The sequence below is a fragment of the Varanus komodoensis genome, unplaced genomic scaffold, assembly GCF_004798865.1.
Source record: "Varanus komodoensis strain SLA01 unplaced genomic scaffold, ASM479886v1 scaffold5, whole genome shotgun sequence".
Lineage (NCBI taxonomy): Eukaryota > Metazoa > Chordata > Lepidosauria > Squamata > Varanidae > Varanus > Varanus komodoensis.
In genome coordinates, this window is record NW_025336087.1 from 53,460,383 (window position 1) to 53,487,743 (window position 27,361).

General features: G+C 42.1%; 1 protein-coding gene and 1 long non-coding RNA gene across 18 annotated transcripts in view; one reads left to right on the forward strand and one right to left on the reverse strand.

The window, feature by feature from the left end:
- PTPRD (protein tyrosine phosphatase receptor type D) overlaps positions 1 to 27,361 on the reverse strand; it is a 530,840-nt gene that overhangs the window by 26,120 nt on the left and 477,359 nt on the right. For all 17 annotated transcript variants that reach the window (XR_006416251.1, XM_044445966.1, XM_044445967.1 and 14 more), the window contains 2 exons: positions 20,008 to 20,127; positions 18,441 to 18,595 (listed from right to left, as the gene is read on the reverse strand). Coding sequence is in view for 16 of the 17 variants with exons in the window: in XM_044445966.1 (XP_044301901.1) it covers positions 18,441 to 18,595; positions 20,008 to 20,127 (275 nt within the window). In the remaining variant the exon portion in view is untranslated. The remainder of the gene's footprint in view (positions 1 to 18,440; positions 18,596 to 20,007; positions 20,128 to 27,361) is intronic.
- LOC123031256 lies at positions 1,303 to 16,201 on the forward strand. The gene is made up of 2 exons (XR_006416254.1): positions 1,303 to 1,927; positions 16,098 to 16,201. It is a non-coding gene; the product is annotated as an uncharacterized LOC123031256 (long non-coding RNA).

Below are 27,361 nucleotides of genomic sequence, written 5' to 3' on the forward strand. Positions count from 1 at the left end.
TAGTACACGTGGTCCTCTTCATCTCCATTTTATCCTGACCACAACCCAGTGAGATAGGTTAGGCAGAGAGTCAATGGGCCAGTTCACAGGGATCCCAGCTGTTCGGAGCCCAGAAGGATTGTTGCTCGTGCCAGTGGCCATTCTGAATATGCAAATTCTAGCAGGAGATGGCCATGCCTTGGTGTGCCGTCCAAACCTGTGTGGCATGGCTTGTTGGAGGATTATTTCCCCTTCCAACAAACTGTGCCAACCTAATTAGGGCAATTCAGCAAATCACAGCAACCCACAACCGACGGCCAAATATTCAAAATGGCCACTGGCATACACCACAACCTATCATGCCTTACATAAGCCATGATGAGCTGCAGTGATCATGCAAAATGGCTCAGTGACAGGCCCAAAGCCACCTAGTAGATCTCATATTCCTGAGCTTTTCAGTCCCAGTCCAGTACTAAGCAACATGCGATACTGTCTTGGCCAACAGAAAAAAAATGACAATTGCAGGAAATGGTGTAATTTATTCAACCAGCAGTGAGTTTGGGGCATTTGACATTTTGCATGACTCTACTATCTGATGAAAGAGTTCTGTGAAACCCAAAAGTGTGCAGACCTGCAGCCTACAATTTCTGCATCTTGTATCCCTTCTGGTAAGTGCTCAGATCTCAGGGAGGAGGAGGTTCTACACCGGTGAGAATGCCTGACGAATATCCTCCGTATTTGGACAGAGTGAGACAGTGCTCAGGATGCTCAGGTCGCAGAGATGGCCAAATATGAATTATACTCTTTGTGACAACTTGCCATAGTTCACGTCACTCAATCAAAATCCCTGCCTAGCTTCAACAGCTTGCTGGGGCTGTGGGTGGGGGCCTTTCTATTTCAGTTAGTAAAACAAATTGTGATGTTTACAAGCCAAAAGTGTACGCAATCCATTAAACAAGCAAGCCTACTAGGAAATTGTTATTGCTTCGGTACTATCATTCATCCAGTTCCAACATTCGTTTTCAGTATCTACAAACAAAACTGAGTCAGTCCTGTGAGCTGAAATATGCTTAATGTCCCATGATGTGATACAGCCATAGTATGCAGAAAAGAAAAATTAAGAGGCATTTGGGGGCCATTCCACACTGAAGTCATTGTATGGATGTGCTTGGAGATGGGCTTTTCTGATTAATTTGTTGCTGTTATAATGCCGACCCTTAACTGCCACTCCAGTGATCTGGCAAGGGAAATCACTGCAATTACTAGATTTTACAGATCATTTATTTGGAAAAGCAAAGATATTAAAATATGGCCCAAAATAATTTAGGACATTTTTGATATATATCAGGGGATAATTTGATTGAATATTGCAATTTTGGATATACTGAGACGGGCATTTAGGAGGTGAAAATACACCAACAAACTGTAAGCTATTTTTTTCCAAAAAGAACAGATACGAAGGTACAGGATTTCACTGCCCAACAGATGAAGAAATCCTGGCTGCAGAACAACTTTGCTATGAGCGTCACAGTGATGAGTCATGTTCATGTGGAAAGTGTACTCATCTGGAGATCTTTTGTCTAGCATATTGGCCATGTCTCATATGTTTCAGGGTCAGCACACATTGTAGCTCAATAAATAAGGTCACTGTGTGGATAACCAGCATATAAGCTGCTCTGAACTCCTTGGGAAAAAGCAGGATGAAAATATCCATTTCATTTATTTAGAATATTTCAAGTTTCTACTACCATGGATGCCAAAAGTTCTTCAGTAGAGACACTGACTAAATTTAGAGCTGTTTGGCCACAGCATCATATTCCATCATCATCTTATTACAGACATAAGAGTGGTGACCCACAGATTAGAAGCTTCCTGGCAGTCAGAAGTACTGGGATATCGAGCAGGGTATTAGTATCTCTTGGTGGCATAAGGTTCAAATACAACTGAGGTATGTTAAAGATGATAAAATGTGGGGGTTTTATACGGAATTAGCAACATTTGACCAAGTGATCTTAAAATCAGATGAAAAATGATTAAAAGACTGTATAATTTTCTTTTGGATATGAGAATGGAAGATGAACAAGTTAAGGAAACTATGACAACATGGGCACAAAATTTTGGATATAATATTGAGTTATGGAAATGGCAAAAGTTGTGGGAAAGAAATATCAAGGTAACCTTAGCAACCTCATATAAAGAAAATCTTTATAAAATGTTTTATAGATGGTACTTATCGCCAAATACACTAGCAAAGATGTTTCCAAATATGTCAAATGGATTTTGGAAATACAAACATAAACCTGGTACTTTTTATTATATGTGATGGACTTGTGATAAGGCAAAAAAAAATTGGGCTAAAATACATAAATGGCTTGAGGAAATGTTACAAAAATCTTTAATATTTAAACCTGAAGTCTTTTTATTAGGCATTGTGTCTGATGATGTTGATAAACAAGCAATGTATTTGATTGGGCATGTAATTACTGAGGCAAGGATTGTATTTGCCCAACACTGGAGGAGTGAAGAACCACCCACTGATGAACTGATTTTAAAAAAGATTCTGGACTGTGCTGAAATGGATAGGCTGATTTTCTCTCTGAAGGAGAAAGAGGATACAAACTTCTATCACACTTGGAACTCTTTTTATTACTGGCTAGAGAAATGGGACTATGCATAGATTTGAGTATATCTACGGATTGCTATAAAAAAATGGGGGGCTGACCCAGTAGGTCTGATGTCTCTGATGATTGATGTTTTTAGTTTGCTTTTTTAGTTTGTAGAAAATAGTAATAATAAAACTTACTTTAAAAAAAGAAGTATTGGGATATCACGGCTGATGACAGGCATCACTGCCGCATTAGTATGAACAATGTCTCAGACAGAGGCTAAGTAATGACTAATTAATTCAAAGGATCTACCTGAAGTAAGACTTGGCCATGACCTGATCCATTGTTTCCTGGCACTGACAGAAGAGAATAAGCTGTTGAGCAGCATCAGCACCTTATTTCCTAACACTGTGATGCATTTTGTCGAGTCCAGCAAATCAGGAAGCTTGATGGCTAAGAGCAGTTCTCCCGATGACTTCTCAATGGATTGCTCTTTAATTGACATCAATGAAATCAATGAACTTAAAAGTGCTTAATTTTAAGTTGTATTGTGGCTTTTATGCACACCAATGATTAAGATCAGTATTATACTGCTTGGACTCTAAGAAGGAGTGCACAGATCAGAATCAATGGTCTCTAAGCTTTAGACCAGGGGTCTCAAACTCAACTTACCTGGGGGCCGTTGGAAGTAAGAGTCTGGGTGAGGCTGGGCCGCATCAAGTATTCCACCACCGTGGTGGGGGTGGGCCGCTCATCCCGCGTGGCTCCCGGAGGCCAGCCGGGGCTCCGCCGGCGCCTTGAAGGGCGCAGGGCCCCTCCCCCGTGCCCCGCCAGTCCCGGCGTGCAGCTTAGGGGGAACAGTGTGCCCAGGGTAACGACTCACGCAGGTGCGTGTGAGAAAAACGCATGGGCCGCACTATCACTAAACTTTGATATCAAGTGGCGGCCACAAAATATCGTCCCACGGGCCGCACTTGGCCCGTGGGCCGCGAGTTTGAGACCCCTGCTTTAGACAGAGACCCATGATATTCAGGTAAGCCAAATGCAGATAAAATTATGCTCACCATGGACAACAGCTATTTTGGTTCTGCACTGTTGCATCTAAGTGTCCAATACATGCAATGTAAACATGTGTGAAGGCAACAATATTTGTGCAGCAAAAAGGCAGGGTTTCAGAATCTCATATTGTAGCATGATATCTTTTACTTTCTTTGGACCTACAACATATATATTTGTATGCCATGGGCATGAATTAGTTCAGTACAAGAACCTTAGTGTGCTAAACTCAATTAAATTAACTTCTCCCTTTGTGCAAATACATGATTCTACAACTACAGATGTCATACAGGTCATTCAACATGCCAGCTTCTCCAAAACAAAACAAAACCAAACCAAACCAAACCAAAAACGCAGCACTCTATTTCAGTTCTATGTATGGATTTTGTTACTGTGTGATCTGAACACATTATACTTGTTCATATAATTCTTTCCAGGAACTGAGATAGAGCACAGTAGATTGTATCAAAAGATGCCATTCTGCTAGGCCAAATGATATTCTGCTGGTGTATGCCAAGTTCTGAATTATACTTAAGTGGAGAATCCAACTGAATTTCTGCTCGTGCAACTACTTGGATATCTCAGGTTTACAAAGTGGTCTACTAACACTTGCACAATAGGAGGACTGCTGGGTTCTGCTTGTACAATTTCTTCTGCCAATGGCATGCTGGATCGAGGCCACTACTGCAATACTGATGGGTAAGCAAGGATGTGAAAGAAAGCAAAAGGAGGAGGAACTACAAGTAGTAAAAAGCTGAAGAAGTTGTACATTCATAACAGCAGAAAACAATCTGAAGGAGGACAGAATTGAGTTGGGGAGATGATAAAGGTGGTTGTTTCCCCCCTACATTACGGAAAAGACAAGTAACAGAAATCACCATTGTCAAAAAAAAATAGGGCAGAGTAGATCACATGACAGAGAGTAGCTTCTTACTGTGGAACAACCGTTATTTTGTTCATATCAGTAAGAATAACGAAGGTGTCAGTTGCAGAGTGCCATCTCTGTTAACCTCTTGTATCTACTACATCTTCGCAATCCCTGCAGCATGGCAGGATCATGCTTCCAAAGTAATTTTATACCAGATGGATCAGTAGGAACTAATTGTGCCTCATACGAGACAGAAGCAGTACACACAGCAAGCTTAATTGTAGCCATTTATGGTTGCTAGATTTCCATGAGAAAAAAACAACTCTGTCCATAATAACCATCTACAGCATAAGTAAATGTAAAGTAGTATGGGATTATGCTTATTATTCCCTTCCATTCCTGTGGTTCCAATTCATGGAGAACCTGGATCCCATTTCCTTATTATACCATTAATGTGATAACTTTCTGATATGTATGTGCTTCTGCGCCTGCAATGGTGAAGGCTGCCACCTGGGAAACTGGAGATTCTGGGTGGCTTCTCAGATGTGGTTCTACTCTGCCTGAACTGCACCTACATCTATACAAGCAGCTATGCTTTCAGAGAAGCACACATGTCGCCTAGGACCGAGACAGCAGTCACGCCATTCGAGCATGCCCACTGGGCCAAGAATCTGACAGTGAGAACGTCAATGAGACCGGAAATTTAGAAGTGAAAAATTCATGTTCTAGAACTAATTCAATCCATTTTTTATGAACATGTTCCAAGTCAATTACTATTCTCTCATGGTATTTATATCCTGCCCTTTCCCTCTTTGTGAGGAAAAGAGGCAGCATACATAGCTGCATTTTATCCTCGCAACAACAACCGTGTGAAGTAGGTTAGGCAGAGTGACTGACACAAAGTCACCCGGTGAGCTTCACGGCTGAGAGGAGGCTGGAACCCCGATCTCCCAGGACCCCGCTCCAACTCTCTAACCAGCATACCACACTGGTTCTCACTCTCAATGAGCATTTATAGCATCAGCAGATGGCATATTACCACAAATGGCAAGACACGTTGTGGAGCTGAGGGCTGCATCTGACAAATTAATTGAATAATGCTTCTCTGTTTCTAAAATGTTCAGGAGACACCAGCCGAGTTCTATTGTTATTCTCTGTGAAAAGGAAGATGATGCAATATGTAAATGAGTTCAGGCTGCACCTGTCCAAGAAAGACCACTAGAGTTGTACTTTTTGCCTTTGGAAACCCTTCTTCAAATTGGTACCCTCTCGATATTTTGGTCAACTCCCAGCTCTCCTGACTGTTTGCCATGCTGGCTGCAATTTATGGTGGTTGAATGCCAAACCATTTAAGAGTGCCAGCTTGGGAAAGGCAGTGCTCATGAACTTGGAAATCTTCCTTGAAAGGCAAGATCTGCCATTACATCCAGCCCAGTTTGAGCGCATCTTCTGCTCTATGTACTTCAAATTTAGAACAGCACAATATTTAGAAGATGCATTGAGCATCTGGCTTCTGAAACTATCTGGTTACACTGGTGTTTCCTCTGATGTTGGGGGCAGAAACTAGTGGACAACTCATTGCAGGACATGCACTGCCTCATTCTCAGTTCCTAGCAAGGTTCTGGAGCTGGAAATACAGCTTCCCACTCCCACTCCCATTCCTCCACCCCATCTCCACTGCTCTTTCCTCCTTAACACTGCCCCCATGGTTGCAACATGCTGATCACAGTGGCCCACGTCTGTGTTCATTTCCAAGTGGGCTAGACCAGAGAAAGAGACACAGATTAGTTCTCCCATGCTATGCTTCCTGACCCAAGCGTTCCTGCAAATTCTGATTACTGTTCTGTTGAGATGTAGTGTCCCAGTGAACAAATTGCTAGGCCTGAATCAGAGTTAACTTCAGATAACTGACTTCACTGGTTGACTCTGAAGAAATCCCTGTGGAAAGGACCCAGCCAAGAATTTCTGAGTCCCACTGATTGAAGCTGGCCAGATTTAAACATGGTGCTTTATATCCCTGCTCGAATTCCCTAAAAGGAACAGATCGGAATAGTAATGATGCACCAGATTTCAAGTTAAATAGTAGTAAATACACTAAATCAAACTGTATCAACATGGAAAAGTGGAGGATTTTCAGGGATCTTAAACTACAGTTCTAATCAACGAAGGAACTAAGCAGCAGAGAGTTACAGCCTTCTCTAAGCAAGTGATTATCATTAGAAGCTATTTAGAGGTTTGAGTCAGGAACAGAAAAAGAGGCACGATGCAAGTTTAGAAGCAAGAGACTTTGCATAGCTGATTGGCACATTATGAAATTGTAATGTGGAGAATATTACCCTAGGAAGTAACATACCTCAATTGCCCTGTCATAAATGAGCATCACTTTATAATGTCATTTAACCTGCATGTATGTGGAACAATCAGCCTGGGAAATAGTCTTTCAAATGAAAAGCTTGAATTTGTTTTGATGCCTTTATATTCTTATGCTTGCACGACTGGAGATTGCAATGGATTCTATATGAGCACTTCTTCAAATCAAGACGTTTTTAGGGAAAGGCTGTGATATTATACAGTGCATTCCCATTTACTTAAATAGTAATAACTGCACCTAAAGTAACAACTTCACTATATACTCCATTATATCCTCACTATATATTGCATAAGATTCTCAGTGGGCTTATTAAGGACAAGCAGGCACTAAGGCAATGAACCAGCGTGGTTGACTATGTAGTGATGTGATGAGCGTGTCCTGAAAAAAGTCTCATGGGTGCTGGTGGTCCCAGGCTCATACTCCCTGGTCTTCCCAGCTATCATAGAGCAAGGGAATGTGGGTTGTCCTCAGCCACTGGTACTTGATGTCCAAGTAAGGCCACTACAGGACAGTCTGGGAAGGAGGTCATCTGCTGGGGGTGTTTGGCATTTATGAGTTAATGGCTTCAGAGTATGCATCCAAGCGGCATGTATAAAATCCAGTAGATGATGGTTGGAGGTTCATGCTCCTCCACTCCTTCTATGCTCTACTTTTTCTGTACTGCCACTGAGACACAACATAATGGATAATTTTGCATTCAGAGCAAGCAGCAGTCCTGGGGTGCAGCCAGGACTCATCAGGGCTTTTCATCAGCAGCATGGATTATGACTTTACTTGCAATCCCCATAGTAGCTGTGTGGAAAATCGGATTCCCTAGCAACAATAATATTGTTGTGAGCTAATTCTGTTGCCATATACAGTATTTTGGGATAACTTGGTTTTCACTGGGCTATTAAGACTGCTTAAATTTACAAAAGGCCTGCTCCAGGTAAAATTGATTCCCGCACTGTGTTTTCACTTCACTCATTATTACATTTTAATCTCCTCTTTTTTCGTCTCACAAGGTAACTTACACAGACCTACTCCACCCCATATTAACATTACAATGATCCTGTGAGAAAGGATAGGCTGAGAGGCAGTGACTGGTCACTCAGTGAGCTACTTGGCTGAGTGGGGACTAGAATGCAGACCTTCTAAGACCAGCCCAGCACTTGAACCACTAAACCAAATTGCGTATTTGGGAGATGAGCAGAATAAAAAAATAATTTCTCCTAGCATTTCTCTTATGAGAGTGCTTTATGTTTGTCTCATCACAGTTTTTTCTACTTCACAAATCTAATGGGTGTTAGAGATTAGGAATTAGCTGATAACTGGCCCAATTAGCTTCATAGTTATATATATAACACCCAAATTTGACAGGTTATAAGGAGTGCTACCGTACTTTCAAACAGGCACCTGCTCTCAGAAGGCCTGTGACCTTGAATTCTCTAATTGGAGATGAAAGGAATTGAAACTAGGATCTCATATATGCAAAGTATTTTGAGTTGTGGCTTCCACACCACCACACAGTTTTATCCTTTGGCCAAAAAGATTGCAACACATGGGCCAAATTATGCATTAAATTATGCATTAAAGCCTCTTTGGAAAGAGCATCAGGAAGGTTATACAAGGGATTACAACATGTGGAGTGGTAATACAATCAAATGCCACAAGTAAATCAATACCACAGCTCAAGACTGAATTGGAAGTAACAATTTTGAAGAAAAAATAGCATATCAAGTTAATGATGATTATTCATCTGGGGGGAAAATATTCCAGTAATGGAACACTGATTGGAAAGCCTCCACACAAAGATAACAGAACTATTTTTACAGCTACATTTTCTTTTTGGAGGGCACAGAAAAATGCTTTCTGACAAAGGAAGGCTTTCATGCTGATTACTTTAGATCAAAATACAGGCTGGTTCAAGTGCAGCCAAAGAGGTTAAGCAGCCAAAATTGTTGCAATGCATTCTGGTGTGCTTTGTGTCTGTGGCTAGAAGAGAATTCACTGTAGGTACAGCTGGGAAATCTCACGGATACCCTTGTCCAGATCTCAGCTATTAGGGTTATAAAAATATTTTCACATTTCCTGCAGATGGCTAGATTCTTTTCTTTGCTCGTAATTTTAATTCAGAATTCATTACAGACAGCTGTTGGCTCTGATAGAAACTAATTGCTCTTTTACCAGACTCAGCTGCGAGCAGTCAGGCTTCCTTTCCCTTATAGAGTATATATAAACACGGGCAGGAAAAAATTAACTAAATACATGTGGATAAAATGATTCATTGAGAATGCTGATCAAATAATATATCAAACCACAGTGCAGGTCAAAGGAAATTACAGGACTCACAGGACATGATAAATATCTGGAAATAAGGAGTGCTGCTAACTTATACTCATGGTAAGTTGAAGTGTGGTACTTCTAGTTAAATAAAGCAGTGCACAAGAAATGTATTTAGTATGTGGTCTATTTAGCCAACTAAACACTGTCAGCTACCGAGTTCTTCCTGAAAGGCAAGGAATCCCCTACTGTGTGAGGAGAAGAGTGAGCACAGCCAGTGCTGGATCCAAGCTTTCAGGGCCCTTGATCAAAGCACCTTCCATGGGTGCCCTCTCTCAGCGAGTGCTATTCTCGTCCTCTTTCTCAATCCCTCACTCTTCATCTAAGGATCACCTCATCACAAGCACAACAGAACTCTCTCCCCAAGCAACATGCTGTCCATTCGAGAGGCCAACTTGGGTTCCCTTTTCCCTCTAATGTGGGCCACGAGCAAGAGGCCGCAGCAAAACCAGCTTTTCTAACATGGGCTCGCCACCATTTGTTGTCGCACTTATTCCGTGCTTCTGAAAGCAGCTTCTGAATGAGGTGAAGTCATATACAGCTTGTGGGTACTGTTATGGGGAAACCTGCACCTCTTACACTGATGATCTTTTTTCAAAGGTTTTTTTTTTTTTTTTTTTTGTGGGGGGGTGTTTCCCTAACAACAAAGATAATGACTGGAGCCACATTCCTGTCCAATGTTCCCAAGCTTACTGTACTACTGATTTGGATCAACCAAAGCTTGGACTCTTTTAGCTGTTTCTCTGTGGTCATGAGAAGATGCTGGGGACCTTCCTCCACCATACCTGCCACTAAGCTTCCTGCAGGATGGGACTCACGCAGGGAGAGGTTCTTTGCCATATTACACTGGAAGTGGTTCTGCACCACATTCCAAGGATATTAAACTCCAACTTTCTTCACGATGCCTAGCTTTGATTTAGTTTTCAGCAAGTGGGTTGATTTATTCTTAAAAAGTACTTACATACTCTTAGTGAGGGGGAAAAAAACCAATTTCGTTTTCTGAATTAGGTTTAGGCAGGACAGATTTCACCATCAAGGAAACCTGGGGGACCTTCTGAATAGTAATTAGGAAAATCCAATTTCTACGGAGTAGCTTGCACATGTTAGTATAATATATATATATACACTCAGGCATTCACATTGTCTGATGAGGAAGAAATGGTATAAACAGAGTGAGAGTCACTGGATTTTTATATCCAGACTATCAGTAATGAATTCACCAGACTTATTCTGACGCAACTGCTGAATCAAAAATAGACTGCATTTGCTGTAGCAAAAAGGAGAGGATGTTCAGGTGTTCACCTTAAATGTTGCTCAGAATAAGTGTCACTGAGTTCAGATGGAGCTGTTTCCAGGTTAGTGCATTTAGAATGGCAGACTATGTCATATGTGCCATGATTTAATGCTAGGTCCTTAGAAGATATCTCTGAAGAGACCTACCAAGGCCAGCAAAAGCTTATGACTAACACTTGCCAACAGCTCGAAGGATTTCAAAATAAAGACAAGAAAGCTGTGGGATTAACTGTTTTAGAAGAAACAGAAAGTCTAATAAAAGAAAAAACAAATGGGACATGCAGCAAAATGCTGCAGTGCAGAATGCTCCCCGTTCAGGATTCAGTCCCCTGTCCGGCTGCTGCTTTTCATTCTGTCTTTTTCCTTCTAGCAGCCTCTCGGTGCAGTCCATGGCTGGCTCTGTCCTCACTGGCCTGTTTGGAGATCCCTGCCCCATTAGGGGGATGACTGTGAAACAAGCATTTCTAAAAATATTAGGATCTCCAAGCCTGCAGACGGCACCCTGTTGTTGCTTCTCTGTCACCTTCAACAATAACACACACAGCCTGGACACCAAAAATGGAGGGGACTATACAGCATCCTGCTTTGCCAGAAGAGCTTCAAAAAAGTAAAACATTTGGAAATTGTCAAAATCTGATGTAAAATTGATGTCTTTTAGGCTCAATCCAGACAGACAAAAAGCGGGAGTGTTAAACTCCCGGCATGCCCCAGCTAGCTGTCCTGGGCACTATAGGGCTTTTTCAGTCTAAGCCTCCCTAGAACTGAGCCCTTCAAATTCTAAACATGCTGTCCTGTCCAAAGGCTAGAGTCTAAAGGTGTGACACACACAGAGGAAAGGAACAGCAAGAGGCAGACTCAAACATCTTGGCAAAAAGAGGTTGGCAATAAAAGAAAATCAATCAGGGGAAGTTCAACACGAGGGAGGCATGTCTTTAGAGCCTGTTTGAACAAAGAGAAGAAGCAGAATAACTATTACCAGGAACAGAATTCCAAAGATAAGGAATGATTAAAAAAATGTACAAGTATGAGAAATAGCAGTGACATGTACTAGAAGAAAGGTGAATAAAAAGGGGGAAATCTAGCAAAAAGAAATGGAAGATGGGGAGGTGCAAATGAATGAGGTGATTTAAAGGTGAGAGATAGGATTTACATATAAAATGGAAGCAGACACAAAGGAAGTCCACAGAATAGAAGAGTGCAATGATGAAGGTGGCAAGAAGAGAAAGTAAGTTGTGCAGCAACATTCGTAACAGAACCATGGAATTAGAGATTAGATAAAGAAAGGTCAGTGAAGAAAGCAGGATGGCAATCAAACTGAGAAATGGTGAAGAATGAACACGACAAATGAACAAAGCGTCAACATGAATAAATCTTAGATATGTTAGGAAGAGAGTAGGATACAGCACCAGCACAGGTTAAATGAGAAAGTTAAAGCAAAATACAAAGCAACAGCTAGATAATAATATTGGGATGGAGAATCATTAGGAAAACCATAACTATTAAGAGACCGTACAAAAATGCAGAAGAGTAAGAACGTAAGAGCAGCCATACTGGATTATACCAATGGTTCATCTAGTCCAGCAGTCCATTCACACTGTAGCAAACCAGCTGCCCACAGGATCTCTCAAGCAGGACGGGTACGCCTGTCCAAACTGGAGCCTGTAAGCAGGCCGCCTCTGATGATGGAGACAGCACACTGGCAACAAGGCTAAGTAGCCACTGATGGCCTTCTATTCCATGAATTTTTCCAACTCCTTTTTAAGCCATTAAAAATGGTGGCTGTCACTACCTCCTGTAGGAATGAATTCCATCATTGTATGAAGAAGTTCTTCCTTTCATCTCTCCAAGTAAATTCATGGGATGAGCCTGGGCTCTTGTATTATGGAAGAGGGAGAAAAATGTCTAGAAAGCACTTCAGAATAACAGAAGGCGGTGAGAAACGTCATTGCTCAACTCATTATGCCTCTTTTCAGGTGCAGTGACCGAAACGGTACACAATATTCTAAGGGGAATTGCACTAAAGATTTGCATAAGGGGAGTACAATATTGGCAGTTTTCTTTTCGGTTCCTTTCCTAATTATGCCTAACATGGAGTTTGCCTTTTTTAGAGCAGCTGCACACTGGGCTGCTTTAGTTCACATGGCATGGCAAACAACCCTGCAAGGTTTCCATGGCATGCGGATTTTTGCCTGAGTTTACAGGTTGCCGAGGCAGCAAGGTTTCCATGTTCCCTGCTCTGTCCTCCCAACCTCGCCATGTATCCTGACAGCCCCTACAAATAAATCCCCATCATTTCCTTATTTTTGCCTTTGGGCTGCAGCCGCCTCCATGGCAGTCTTGAGGCGTGTTCCCGCTTCCCCTTCCTGAGTATACCTGCATGTCTTGGGTGCTTCCTAGCTGCTCCAGCCTCCACAGAGATTTTTATTAAATGAAAACAAACAGTTTCACTGTGATTCCCCGTTCTCCCTCTGTGTATTTTTGCAATGCCTCCCTGTTTCCAAAAGCTCAACCAATGGGAGTAAAATAAGCACTGAGGGAGCTGAGGGAAGTAAAGACTGAAGGTTAGAAGAGGGGACTTCAACATCTGTTCTTGTCAGAGGAATCTATAGTGTTTCCATAACAACAATGGTAAAATGCAGTCCTAGGGCCAGACAACCAAAGAAGCTGCATGGAAGCCTTAGAACAGACCGCTGTAATTTAATGACTGCTGTGAGATTAATTATAGCTAAGAACTGGAAAGTGAAATATGATTCTCAATTGTGGGATTGGTACAAAGAAGTATGGAATATAGCTATTAATGATAAATTAACCTGCAATATTAAAGTGAGAAAAGAGCATATAAATAAAAACAAGTTTAATGAGATTTGGGGTGCATCTATTGAGTATGTGTTAAAAAGGGGGGAAAGAATTTGAACCATCAAAAGCATCATTGCAATTTTGGAAGAGGGAAATGTCCTGAAAGAATGTTTGAATGAGTTATTGTATCTATGATCCTGGTGGCAGTGGGGAGGGGGCACGGTATATTTAAGAATTATTTCAATTGCATGTTTTATTTTTATAAGTTTCTATTTCAGTTCTAATCTTTTGTTTTAGTTGTATTTTAGAAGAAAAATGATTTTTAAGTTTTGTTTTGTTTTTTAAAGAACAGATCTCCATGTTTCTCTTAGTTTCAGAAAACTAATCTTACCTGATCTTACAGAAACTATGTGGTACACAGTTACAACAGATGCACAGTGGTAAGATTGTACCAGGGCTTCCTGTGTCATGTGAACCCGCACACCTTCATTAAGTTGTCCACCACAATTCCAAGAACAAGATTCCTTTCTTGATCAGTCACTGCTAGGTAGTTCAGAACCATCAGCTTATCCTTGCACTTGGGATCTTTTGCTCAGAGGTGCACTGGGCTTTGAAAAGATACTGAATCGTCCAAGACATTATCATACAAAAAAAAGGTATTCTACAGGAAGAAGCCAGTGTACAGTCATCATCACAGAAGTACTAGAAGAAAATTATATGAATGAGTGCCTAGCAAAAGCATAGCTCTGGTGCAGAACCAGAAAGACTCAAGTCAAGCAAATAAATTTTTTCAGTGCAAAGATTAAGATTTATAGATCAACATTTCACCTATCCAGGCATTCCGAAGGGAATACAGTAAAATTCAAAGAGTGGGAGCATTCCAGATGGGTCCATCACCCTCGCTGTTGCCTTCCACAGTAGGTGACTGGCTGAAGAGCCTCTGTACCTCTCCATGCAGCTGTTGATTTTCCAGCTTTCTCAATCGCCCAGAGAGCTGGGATGAGTGCTGCAGGTTTTCCCCTTCAGGCGGTCACCCACCATGAGTAGAGGCCAATGCACCTCTTTGTACTGCCTACACCCACTTCGGGAACAGAGCAACCTTTCCATGCCAAGTGGAAAACTAAGATTCAAAATGTATGCCCATATTCCACATTTGAAGCGCAAAGAAGTCACCATCACAAAAACCATAGATGTAAACTGAAAGCTGGTTGAACCACAGCCTGTACGCTTGCTGCCTGCATGTACTGCAGCGCGAGCATAAGACCCTGGCTTGGCTTACCTCTCTTGCTGTGGCCTGAGCAGAATGTGTAAGCTAAGCTTACCTGTGGGCCTGTCCATACAATCTTTCCATCCCTTTTAATTTTGCTGTTGTTGTTGGAAGCATCTCAAGCATGCTCTTTTGGGAGAACGGGATGACCAGGACTTTGACAGGCATGAGATATATCTTGAAATGCCAATCCACCCCTACTTTTTTGAACCAGTTCCCAAAAGTGGCCCAATGCAAACACTGGGGTGTTAATTGCAAGTGATGTTCATGTAGTTACATCATAGGAGTCCCTCATCCTAATAAAGCACAATAAATGAAAGATCCGAATCCCTGTTGTATATTCATTGCATGGAAACATGATCAATGAAATGCACCTGTGCTGTTCATAACAATGTATGCATTTTTGTAGGGGGGTTTTTGAACACAGTTCAAATGCTAAAATATGTATTGGCCCTTATTTTCTTTTAATGTTGTTAAAAGAGGCATGACAGTTGGACATAAATACATCAGCTCAAAGAAAAGCAACTGAATCAAATGTATCCAGAATCAGAAAACTATGACATAACTTTATACCAAATAAGATAATTAGTATAAATTTGAATCCCTCCCCAATTAGTTGAAATCCCTTTACTAAGAGATTACAAAAGATTTCTTTTGCATGCTAATTATCTGTTCTGTATTGCAGCTGAGAGTGTTCCTTGAATCTTTAATTCTTATTTTTCCAATTTCCTCTTTTCCTATTACTCATTTCAAGTACATCAGCAATATGTACATACTTTACTATATTAAATGGCCCCTCAGGGATTGCCAGTGGTATTCAGGTACAGAAATACAGAGTATGAATGCCTGCATCTTTACATGAAGATTCTGGCCAACATTACTGAAGCATCTACTCAAATTTCTGTGCAGTTCTAACAGCTAAATAAAAAAAGCTTCTTGGTGCCCTCTGGTACTATTCCAATATGATCTGATTAGCACCTGTTTGCCAGCATTAATCCAACTTCAAATGCAACCATGTGCTTTCTCTGATAATCAATATAGCACATGTCACACTTTGTCTGATACAGATTCCTAGAATTTAGACCTGAATTTCATACAATGTGCTTATTAAAAGGATATTTAATTTTGCAAATTAAAGCACATCAGCATGGAAGCAGAAGTTGGACTATGCTATTGCTAAATTACTCTATAATAAGCAGAACGTTATTCAGAGGAAGAAATGTTTATCTAAATGAAGCACAAGTAAGTTATTCATTAGGGCCAGCTCTGCTGTTTGCCAAATGGTACTCCACTTATAGAAAATCTTAAGTGTTAGCACTCAGTACGCAGTATTCTACAGAATGACCCAAATACACAAAACAACCAATAAATAAAAGAACAGGCCCTTTCCCCAATGAACTAACAATCTAGATTGCAAAGAATCCATAAATTAAGCTAGAACTGCAGTTTGCAGATACTCTATGCATTCTTTGACTCTGCTAGAAGACTCTGTAGAAACAAAAAATGCACTGGAAATTGATTATTTGTATTTTTTTGCAGGGCCAGCAATTTTAGCAGCCAAGAAAAGATGCATGGATTAGATGCTATCAACAGCAGCTCAAACATAATTTGGTTGGATCCTGCAATTAAAGCCATTGTTTTCAGCTTTGTTTTCCGGTGGAAACTGTCAGATAAGTGTTAGCCAATAACTACAGCTGCCTTTGCTTTTATTAGTAATGGTTTGGCATGGCAAATCTGGTAAGAAATAACCAACTTTATCATGAGACAATCACAACTCAACCTTTTACTTCAAATACTCCCTTTTACTTCAAATAGTAACTAACTCTTTAGACTGAAGCCATAATACATAACTGGACCACACAGTATAAAGGAAAGTTAAAGGAATTAAATTATATAGGGTAAATCACATGCCCTAATGAGAAATTTAATTAGCCTAGATAATCAGAAAACAAATAACTGCAAAACATTTCACCCACAACTTACTGTTCCTTAATACAACTGTTTATCTTTATTTTTTTAGCTATACTATGTTAAAAGCTTTTCTGGCACTCATGAAAATTACAACTACCTTTTTCTCATCAGCTCCTTCAGTGGCAGCTCTCAAATTTATACATGAAAAGCTGATTTGGGAGATGTTTATGATTATGCTTTTCATTATCTACCATCAACACGGCATGCTCAGTTTTGAAAGAAAGGGGGAGAATCTGGAGCAGGATTTCATAAAATAAATTCATTTCCGTCCTTAGAGAGACTGAAAATGAAGGGAAAGAATGGGTTTGTTCCAGATACTTTCTGCAGCAGGAGCAACTATACAGCCCTCTGCATCTTTCCTCCAAAGGCAATCCTGCTGGGTTCACAGGGTCTTACTCGTTTGTGTGCATTGGATTGCAGCATATTCTGCATTTGCTGAAAAAGAGGCAGAGGGAAAGGGCAAAATCAGAATGGAAAGGTAAGCTTGTGAACTGTTCAGAAAGAAACCTAAAACTAGTGTGGTACAGTGGTTACAGACAAGGGCTTGGGAGACTGAGGTCTGGATAACCACTATCTCTCAGCCTGACTGACATCAGAGGGCTGTTGTGAAGATAAAATTGGGGAAGGGAAAACCCACTGGTGTCACCATGAAATCCTAGGAAGAAAGGTAGAATATACATGTAATAGAAAACAGAGAGATGGCTGGGAGAAGAGGAGGGGAAGTCAGGACAGCCAAGATGCAAAAGAAGGCTGTCCATTCACACCTCAGATTTGTTTACCGGATGAACTCACATTTCATGTCAACAAGTAGCGCATGTTATACAACTGTCAGTGTGTGCTAAGGAGACCAACTGCTTGAGCACCGAGGCTTTGAGTAGAAATGCTCATGTTCAGAACAGTGAGCTCCACTGACCTATCCCACCCTGGAAACAAGCATTTCCGCTCACTTCCAGGGATATTTTTTCAAATCGCAAAGACCCACTGCACAAGAGGTAGGTTCTCCAAGTGCGACAGAACCCCCAGGGGTGGAAGGGCTGCAGCAGATACTGCCCTAGGGATAGAAACAAAATTAGATCGAGTATAGCATATGTAAACAGGCAATAACAAGCTAGTTTGTACAGAGATTTTACACATAGGAGAGTCACAAAGTGCTGGATCACTGTAACAGATTCAGTTTTGTGTTATTCAAGCAGATACATTAAAAATGTGGGAGATATCCAAGGTTTTGGACTATCAGCTGCCTTTGTCCTCAAAGTAAAATGAGAGAACCATATACATAGCAAAATGATAGGAACCCCAAGGACTGCACATAGCACCTGTTTCCTCACCTTCGCCAAGGATGTTTCCAGAGTAGCTCAAATGATAATACACTAAAGGGAGCCTCCCCAGAACCTGACTGGAGCTCCTGAACTTCCCTGGAACCAGAAAAGCTGCCCCAGGAAGTTGGAAGGCAATTCAGCCAAGTCTTTGCAGGAAGGAATATAAGAAAACCTGAGTGTAAACCTGGATATGGGACTTTATACCTCATGTCTAGGCTTCACAGAACTAAGTGCAACTTGATTCTGACACTATTTGAGCACTGATTTGCAGCTAGTGGATCCTTTGAGTATTTTCTTTGAAATGGTAAGCCCACGAAGTCGTAACACAAAAACTCCTCTGTTTCAAAAGCAACTGCTGTATTGGAAAAAGAGATGAATAAAACTCCCTTGGGCTCATGGAGCCAGCTCCTCCTTTTTGGATTCTGGCCTGCCATGTCTTCAGAAAATTAGAACTGTCAGACAATAGGAAAGTAGATAAATGCAGCGTAACACATTGTTATGCTGCAAAATTTAGAACAGGAAGCAACGAAACTTTGGCAAATGACATTTGTGATGTCCATGGCGAAGCTTTTATAGCAAATCCAGTACTCACCTGCAGTGAACAACCATCGGTCCAGCATCGGGAGGGTTACAGGTTTTGACTCTTCGTAAGAAAGCTAGGAATGGCGTGGGGTGCTCTGGAACTCCATGGTCGGGCCAGGCAGTGAACTGAAACTGCCGTACTTCCCTCTTCTCACTCGATCCATTCTGCCACATAAGAACTTTGGTTGAAATGATGCCACCAGGAAGGGAAGGCATAACATCCCAATAGCAGGAGACTTGCTGGGTCATGCAAGTCCAATCTGTGGCTGATTTGAAGCGCTGACCCACATTCAGTAGATGGCTGCATTTACAATAACGGAGTGCTCAACGACGGTGGTGGACAGGGCACACGGGGCACTTAAACTGACTATTTCTTCTCTACCTGCCTTGTACAGGAACGACTGTGCAGCTGATAAAGCATTAAGCAGGAGACAAAGCTAAAGAAACCAGCTGTATTTAGCTTAGGCATGTAAAGAGATCAAAGTAGGACTGTTCATAGGTTGACACAAGAAAAAGAAATTGTTTCCTAAAATCACAGAAGGAAGAACAAAGCGCAAGATATAAAAGATGCCACAAAACTGAGTTTGCTTGAATGTCAAGAAATGCTTCATAATTGTAAAGATGGTGGAGTTTTATGGCATCTTTTAAGCCCTGAAAACTTAGAAAAGAAAACTGGATAGACACTAGTCAAATAAGATTAACTTCTAGGGAATCGGGCTATCGCAAGAGCTGGATTATGTGGCCCTAGAAATCACTTCCAGTTGTATGTGTATGTATATGTTACTGAAAGAAAGAAAGCAAAGCACCTAGTCAGGAGATATACAACCATTTTGGTTGAAAAGGCACATTTGGAAATTGTACTGGGCACCACCTCAAAGTGGCTGCCACAGGAGATGTGGCCAGTCACAAAGAACAATTAAGCTGCCCAAAAGATTGAGGGTGAAGCTGAGGTGCAGGTTAAGAACACAGCAATATAAGGAAAGCCATGCCGGATCAGCCAAAGATCCATCTGGTCCAGCACACAGGGTGGCGGGCCAGCTGGCGGAATCCTTCAAGCAGGATGGGTGCAAGGCCTCCTCCTGCCCAAGCTTCTCAGCACCTGGTGATGCAGGCAGGCCACCTCTGCTAAAGGAGGCAGCCCATAGCCAGCCAGACCTCCACACACTAAGCTCATCCTCTGGACTGAGTTTTCAGCACCAGCAGAAGCCAGTTTCACAGAAGGCAAACGTTGTCCTCTCATCCACCCACCCCACTGTCCCATGCAGCCGGGCACCTCCATTTCCCCCCGCCACTTTTTTTGCTCATCTTGAATCACTTCTGATTCACACGCTCCCTTTCAAGGAAAGGAACAAAGGAGGTTGAGAGGCGTAGGGCCACTTGGTGTTACAGAAACCTGCCCAGAGGCACACAGGTGCCAAGTGCCTCAGCTTCTCCATAAAGCAAGACGGGGACATCCGCTGCTTCTGACTTCGCTCCTTCTCAATTCAAGGAAGCCCCTGGACCTGCTGCATCTTTCAGAGGGCCTTGCCATCCCCTCCCCATGAAAACACATCCAAAGCATTGTGACACAGAAGTACCTTGTAAAGTGCAAATGTCCTAACACAGTATGTTGCCAACTCCACTGTGTCCAGCAGGGTCACCTGGATCAGTCCATATGTTTCTGTGCCTCTGCTTGGCCAATATTGATCACATTTGACCTGCAATGAGCAAACATTTTGGGTAGGGGGTTATTCACCTTGACATGAAATCAGTTCATTTTGAATTCGCACAAAACTGTGGAACCTTAATGCAAACAGGCCGGGAACATTCTGCTGTGCTGAAATAGGAGATTATCTGAGAAAGCAAGCATGCTACTTGTTGTGGAAATGATCCAGATCATGAGAAGAAAAGAGAGAAAAGTATGCCTCACTTGAGTCGCACTATTTAAATCGCTTCCTCTGCACTCAGCTTGTCAAAAGGGACAACAGAAGTTTAGTCAGGATACTGTGGGTTTTATAGGGGATATTGTGTAATGCCCCATGAATACTCTTGGAACTCAGTGGACCAGATGGTATATATCAGCAGAACTACATAAGGAACGAAGGAAGAGGTGAATTCATGAAACCATTGCTTCTGATAAATGAGACTACTTCCCTGCTCCACCCATCTCATTCTTTAAGGCATGTATCCACAGTAAAATTGGGGCACACGCAATGAGTACAACAAAAATGATTGCATGCTGTTCCATCTGGGGACATAACCATTCCTCTTCCGTAACTTGGAAGAATTGGGATGGAGGCAGCAGCCTAAGCCAAGTAAGGCAAACAAGGGTTGCTATGTCCCCTCTACCAAGCAAAGCTCCCTCTTGGCAACTGGGAGGGGCTGCTTCCTCATCTTTCCTCCCCTTTGCAAAGACCTGTTAATTTGACTGGTCTGGGGTGGGCAACTCCTGGCAAAGTTAGGGTATGCTCTTCAGAAAGGGGCTCTTCCTACCTGCTCTTCAGCATGACCTCTGCAGTTTTTTGGGGGAGTATCCTGAGTTGCCCCCCCCCATTTTGCTAGGAACCCCTCCATTGCTAGCATGAAGGAACCAGCAGAATGTGAGGGTCATCCCTATGACAGAAGGAACAGCTTGGTTTGGCAGGCATACCCCTTCTAGGTCTGTACAGTTTTGTCAAGCACTTGAAGACTAGATTGTGCAAAGTGCTGCAATTTACTTTATGGAATGTACATTTTGTGTACATTGTGTATACATAATGCACACTGTAAGGAGCTGCTCACGCCTGACCAGCCAGACTTGACAGGTCCTTGCAAACCAGGGGCAAGGGACAGCTTGTATACGGCACTGGAGGTGTCGTGGGCTCATAATGGAGGGCTTTCAGTCCACTTTCACCATCACAAGCAGCCAATTTTTATTGTTTAGACTCAAGCTGTGGCAAACCATAAACGGGTCATGATTGTGGATGGTGTGTGTGTGTGTGTGTGTGTTGGGGGGGCGGGTGGCCTGGTGCTCCTTCAGTCTCCCTGGGATACCTGCAAGAGGACTGAGGGAGAATTAGCTCCCTTTTGTAGGGCAGAGACACTACCCTGTGTGACTTATTAAGCTGAACCCTTGAAGTGTTGTGTGAACCCGAAGTGTATGTTGGTGCAATTATTTCTGAAAAGAATGTAGCCGTGTGAGTGTCCAAGGAAACAGGCAGTTCAAAGAGGGTCCCCAGAAAGCTCTTTCAGCAACAGAAACAAAGCTGCATAAATATTGATATTATGCTCATTATGCTTCAAACACATTGGAACTAGATGAAGAGTAATTTAATTAATACAAATTCATTCATTCATTTATTTGCTACTTACAGACAGACTACATACAGTTCATGGAGATTATCCTTGCACATGCTGCAAGAGCTGCTTAAGGAAAAGATGTAATTTACTTATGTCCGTCATGGCATTTCTAAGATAATGTGCAACACAATGACAAGATATGGCTTCATTGAAATAAAATGATCTCTGCTTCAGGGCAATCTGAGACTTTTCTGCTAGGCATTTGTCCTTACTTGACCCTCCTTTAGCTCAGAGATCTCTAGGGAAACAGCTTGTGGGTGCAATAAATGAGGCCAGTCGCTTGCACGGCTCCCCCACTCCCCGCTGCCTGGCATACGCAGGCGTGGCTGCACAGCACACCTGTCTTTCTGCAGCCAAGGCGGCTGCTGATGGCACCTCCCCAAGGGACTATGAACTTCCTCTCTCCTAGGATCTCCAGAAATTACATGGAGTAACAGTTCTGCTCTTATCACCGGTTCAGATTTGGTTGGTGCTGTCCTTCAACTCACCCTCTGGGATGGGTACACAAATTATGAATTCAAGATTTTGCTCCCGTATGAGCCAGCACATTAAAATGAGAAGGGCACTGAAAGTTGGGTGCTTTGTTAATGATCCTGTGTCAGCCTGAAGATCAACCTCAGAAGCCCTATTCGAAGTCCATGGCTTTCCAAATGATGCAGTGACTGGCAGGAGCCAGGACCTTTCTTGTTACCGCACCCCTTCTCTGGAAACCCCTCCTCGTGAAGGACGTCTACTGCCATCCTGGCTTTGCTTGAATTTTGGCACAAGGGAAACACATTTCCATCTGCTCAGGCCAATGAAGTGTCTGAGACTTAATAGCTGTTCTGTGTCTTATGTATGTATGTATGTATGTATGTATGTATGTGTGTTTAGAAAATTTCTAGGCCGTCCCATTCACCGAAGCCTCGGGGCGGCTTACAAATAAATAAATTAAAATACATAAGTAACAATATAAAATACATGTAACTGTATAAAATAAGTCGCCCTGGCCAAAAAACTTTAAAATAAAAATAACATTAACAATTAAAATGACGCTTGAATAAAAAGGTTTTCACCTGGCGCCAAAAAACAAGTAACGATGGTGCCAGGCGGACCTCTCTGGGGAGCGCATTCCATAGATTGGGCACCACCACAAAGAAAGCCCTCCTCCGAGTACCTATCCTCCTAATTTCCTTCACGGAAGGTTCCCGGAGAAGGGCCTCTCCCGCTGATCTCAGGGGGCGGGCGGGCATTTATAGTGCTTTTTCTTATTCTTTTTTCCATGTGCTTTACGTATAGTTCCAAGCTGCTCTGAAAGCATAGGTGAAGAATTCCTGTCTTTAATATTTCTAATAAACAAAGTAATAAATATAATTGTGGACTGACAGTTATCTGTTTTCCCCTCATTCCAGAAATTCTACTCTTCTCCCACTCTGATCTCATCATGAATTTTCATTCACTCATTCATCCCCACTCCAGGATGTAGAAAAAAAAAAGGGTTGCAAATTGGAATCGACAGAGCCATTTTATTTCCTCCTCGCCAATAGGGTGTGCCTGGATTTTTTCATGAAGGGGGGGGGGCAGCCGAAAGCCTCCTTTCCTGAAGTGTCACCGTCCTGTGCTGAATCGGGACCACAGGCACTTGCAGGAGAGCAAGTAACAGTAGTGCGCATAACTGCACAATGTGGGGGCTAAGTGTTGGCTCAGTCACTGGTGGGCTTGCAGCTTTTGCATGGCAATGTAAGTGAAATCAAAGCTGTAATGATGGTGAGCACTGAATGACTCCCCCCCATAAGAAGGAAGGCTGACACCTTTTTAAACCTGATCATAAAAATCTACATGCATTGCCACAGAATATTCATGAACCTTCACACTCCAACAGGCCACAGATACCAAAAAGATGGCCCTGCCTTGCATCAGCGGTACTGAAGAAAGCAAATTCCCATATGTAAAACGAAAACCCACAAAAATGATGAACACATTTCCTGACATTCAAGGGTAGAGAGGCAATTTTCCGGTAGAAAAATCTAGTTTCACTTAAAAAAAAGAAAAGGAAGGAAAGAAAGAAAGAAAAGAAAAAACCAAACCCTCCTGCGGGAGGGCAGTAAGTGAGTTTTTATTTGCCTTCTTTTCTTTGGCACCTTGGAGAGACCCCTAGCAATCTGGAGCCTCAGCTGCAGTTCTTTCCCTTTAAGAGCTGCTTGGATGTATTTTCACACTGTGAATCTGCTTCAGCAGTCCTGCTGATCTTTTAAGGATGAAATACTGATTTTCCCCCTTCATGCAATTTTAATTTCTGCTGATGTATTTGGCATTTAGCATGGCATTTATTTTGAAAATTCAGCTTGATAGACTTTTCAGTGCACACCTATTAATTGCTAGATTGTACTATCAATACAGAAATTGAGCACAAAATTAACCTACAGCGTTACTTAGTGTAACGGCAGCACAAGTTAGGTACAAGGTTAAAGTCATTTGCTACACTCTACCGCCAAAGGCGCTGCTCAGCAAGAATTCTCCTGCTCAGTGGAATGCCATGCGTGCCCAGGGTAAACCGAGCACCTGGCCTCCCCACATGGACGGGCTTTGGAAGGCTTGTAAATTTAAGAACATGAAGGCACCTGACTGCTCAGTCTGTCACAATACGGTGCAAATTGCTGGAAATCATTTTCATAATAGAATTTCAGCTTACACAAAGGAGAAAACAACACCAGTGAAAGGAAACAAAAGAATTAGAGTGTGTTTGTGCGCACACGCATGCAGGTAAGGAATCTAACATGCGGTTCAAATACAGTTTTCTTCAAGGTTTCCATGCGTAATTTCTCATTGTGCTACTTTTCAATATCATAACCTCATAAATGACCTGCAGCTTCTAATCTAGGCAGCATTTTATATGGCTTGAATGGTAAAAGCATCCAACATCTGGGCCCTCCAGCCTCCAACTGGTACTTCTCCATCAGAGAGAAGCCAAGTGGGAAGATCAAGGATTATACGCTGACTGCTTTGTGTGGTAAAGTGGTCTGGTCCATGTTCATAAGTGGAGTTCAGATTCATTTATTTATCTTAACTCCTACTGGGTAGCCTGTGACACAGTCTTAGTAGGTATCACAGTACTAAGTAGCTTACTTAGTAGCTTAGTAGCAATGGATGGTGACTGTACTTTGAATAAACAGGCCATGTTAACTGACCTGGTGATATGTTTGTGATGTGGCCTGAAACAAAAACCAGACTTAACCTAGTGACAGATGTTGGGAAAATTTGGATAAATCCTGTCTGAAAAGCAGTACTTCTGTGTGCCTTTGCTTTGTGGGACCAAATCCTGTCTTCCTTCTCAAAACCAAGCTGTCACTGTTTAAAATGGCATTCCCCCACTCCTGTCTCTCACCTTTAGCTGTGGGCTACAGTAGACAGGCCATTTAGTCCAAATATACATTGTAAATAGTCATTGTTGGAATTCAGTTTACAAGGAAGTATCTTTTGATAGCCCAGAGGCTCCATGTGCCTTGGCCAATTCAGAATGTCTAGAGTAGATGAGAGTCTTGAGTTCATGCATAGTTTCAGTAGCTTGAATTTACATGTCTAAGCAGACCTGGAGATGGGTTCAAGCTACTGAACTAAAGTGTCAATACAGGCAATTAGATATATTGTTATCTCACTGTTACTGTGTGATTGACTGACATTTCTTTATCTGTTCTGTATGTGATGACCTCAGAATCTTATTGTAATCTCTGCATTCAGTCATCAATTGCCTTGTACCTGTGCACCTACAAATGCCCTGTAATGGTATTGAAGCTTTGCAGCAGAGTTCACTCTGCCTGCCATACACATGAGTATGGACCCGCGGGGAACCTGGGTAAGACAATAAAGCCTCAGATGGTCTGGATGCTTGGTCTTTCCCATGAACCCGAGTTTTATTCCCTCTTCTCAAATTGAGATTCCAGGATTCTGACACAGACAAGCGCAGTAACCTGTCACACTGTGCTTAGGTGAAGCTTTGTAATACAGCAAGAGTTCAAAGAACTAGAAAGTAGTTCCATAGCACAAGCAGGCTGTAGACTTGTCTTTCTTAAACAGTGGACCTGATGTCTCATGAAAATCAAGAAATAGAAAGTTTTCAAAAGCAATTCATGTTAAAATATGGCTGGGGCACTGCATGAGGGTGTCTGGTCAAAGAAAGGGGTAACTAAACACCTTCCGATGGCCTAAAATAATCCCTAGATCTTGGTCCTTGTTTATAGCTTGGGTCCAGATTTAATAATACTTAGAGTACATCCACTGAAATCAGTGGGGCCTAAATTGGGACATATTTAAGTCCCATTGAGTTCAGTGGGTCTACTTTAAATATGACTAAAACTGGATTCAACCCAATAGGTTTTTTCCTTTAATAGTTCTTTTTGGTATTTAGATGTCTGATGACTCTCTCTCCCATCCCTGATAGGGCTAAAACCAGCAGGAAGGAGTCATGCCCTGGGTCCACCAGGAAGCAGGAAATCATGTGCAGGCTAATGACTCATCTTCCATTTCCTAGTGGGAGGTGGACTGAAGAAGCAGGGTGCAACTCTTTTGTGCCCTTTCAGCATCATGGGTACTCATGGGGAGAACAAGCGAATAAGGGAGTCATGCTACCAACACTCTCGCAAAGCCCCGATGTGAGCCAGGATGGAGCTACACTGAGGAGGGGAAGGGGCGCTATGAGCAGCCTGATGCTTGAAAAGCCGGTTGCTGGCCCTGGAGCCAAGCCAATGCTGTGGTGTACTATGAAATGGATGAATGACATATAGACTGTGGGCAGTTATACTCAGTCACTGCTCACTACAGCAAAGTTCAGCTGGCAAAAAACAGGTTACAGGCTATGAGGAAGGGGACAATACAAAGTTCTGCTTGAACAACCATTTGTGCTCGTTTACACAACCACTTTCAGAATACACCATGTGTTCCATCAGCACACGCCCCACTAATTCAATGCGGAAGCCCTTGCACAACTAGAATGTTTGACAGAGTTCTGCTAGCATGATGCAGTTGGATATTGCCCATTAGTTAACAGAATGTTTTTAATGCATGCAGCTGCTTAAAACTAGTCAGTTTTATTGGACGATATGTTGGTAACTGGATGTTTGCTTCCAATTTGCAGGATGATTTTGCTTTTGATCCAGCAGAACATGTGTGCAACAGCCAAACAACTGTGCATACATAGATAAATTAAGAAGTTAGAACCCCACCAATCAGCTGTTTGGGGAGAAAGGGAAACCGCAGTAGGAATTGAATGAATCCCAGCTTCCTACTTCTACTTGCGAATAACTGATGAGTGGCAATTACACACACATCTCAGCCCTGATTGTGGTGTGCACCAGAAAATTGCTTCTGTAATATTTAGCCTGCAATATGCCAGAGGCAGTTGGCTTCTGTGGATGTCTAGCCCATAACTAGATCAAGGTGCCTCGCTTTAATGGCAGTATTACTGATATATGGAAAATGATATTAATGTCTGTGATGGCGAAGTGATATTAATGAACCCTGTACTATAAACCATCAGTCACCTACCTGAGCAGAGCAGAGGAACTTTGTTCCACAGTCATTTAATAGTTTACATTTCTTCCTCAAAGCACTGCATTTTTGGTAAATAACAAAAATCCT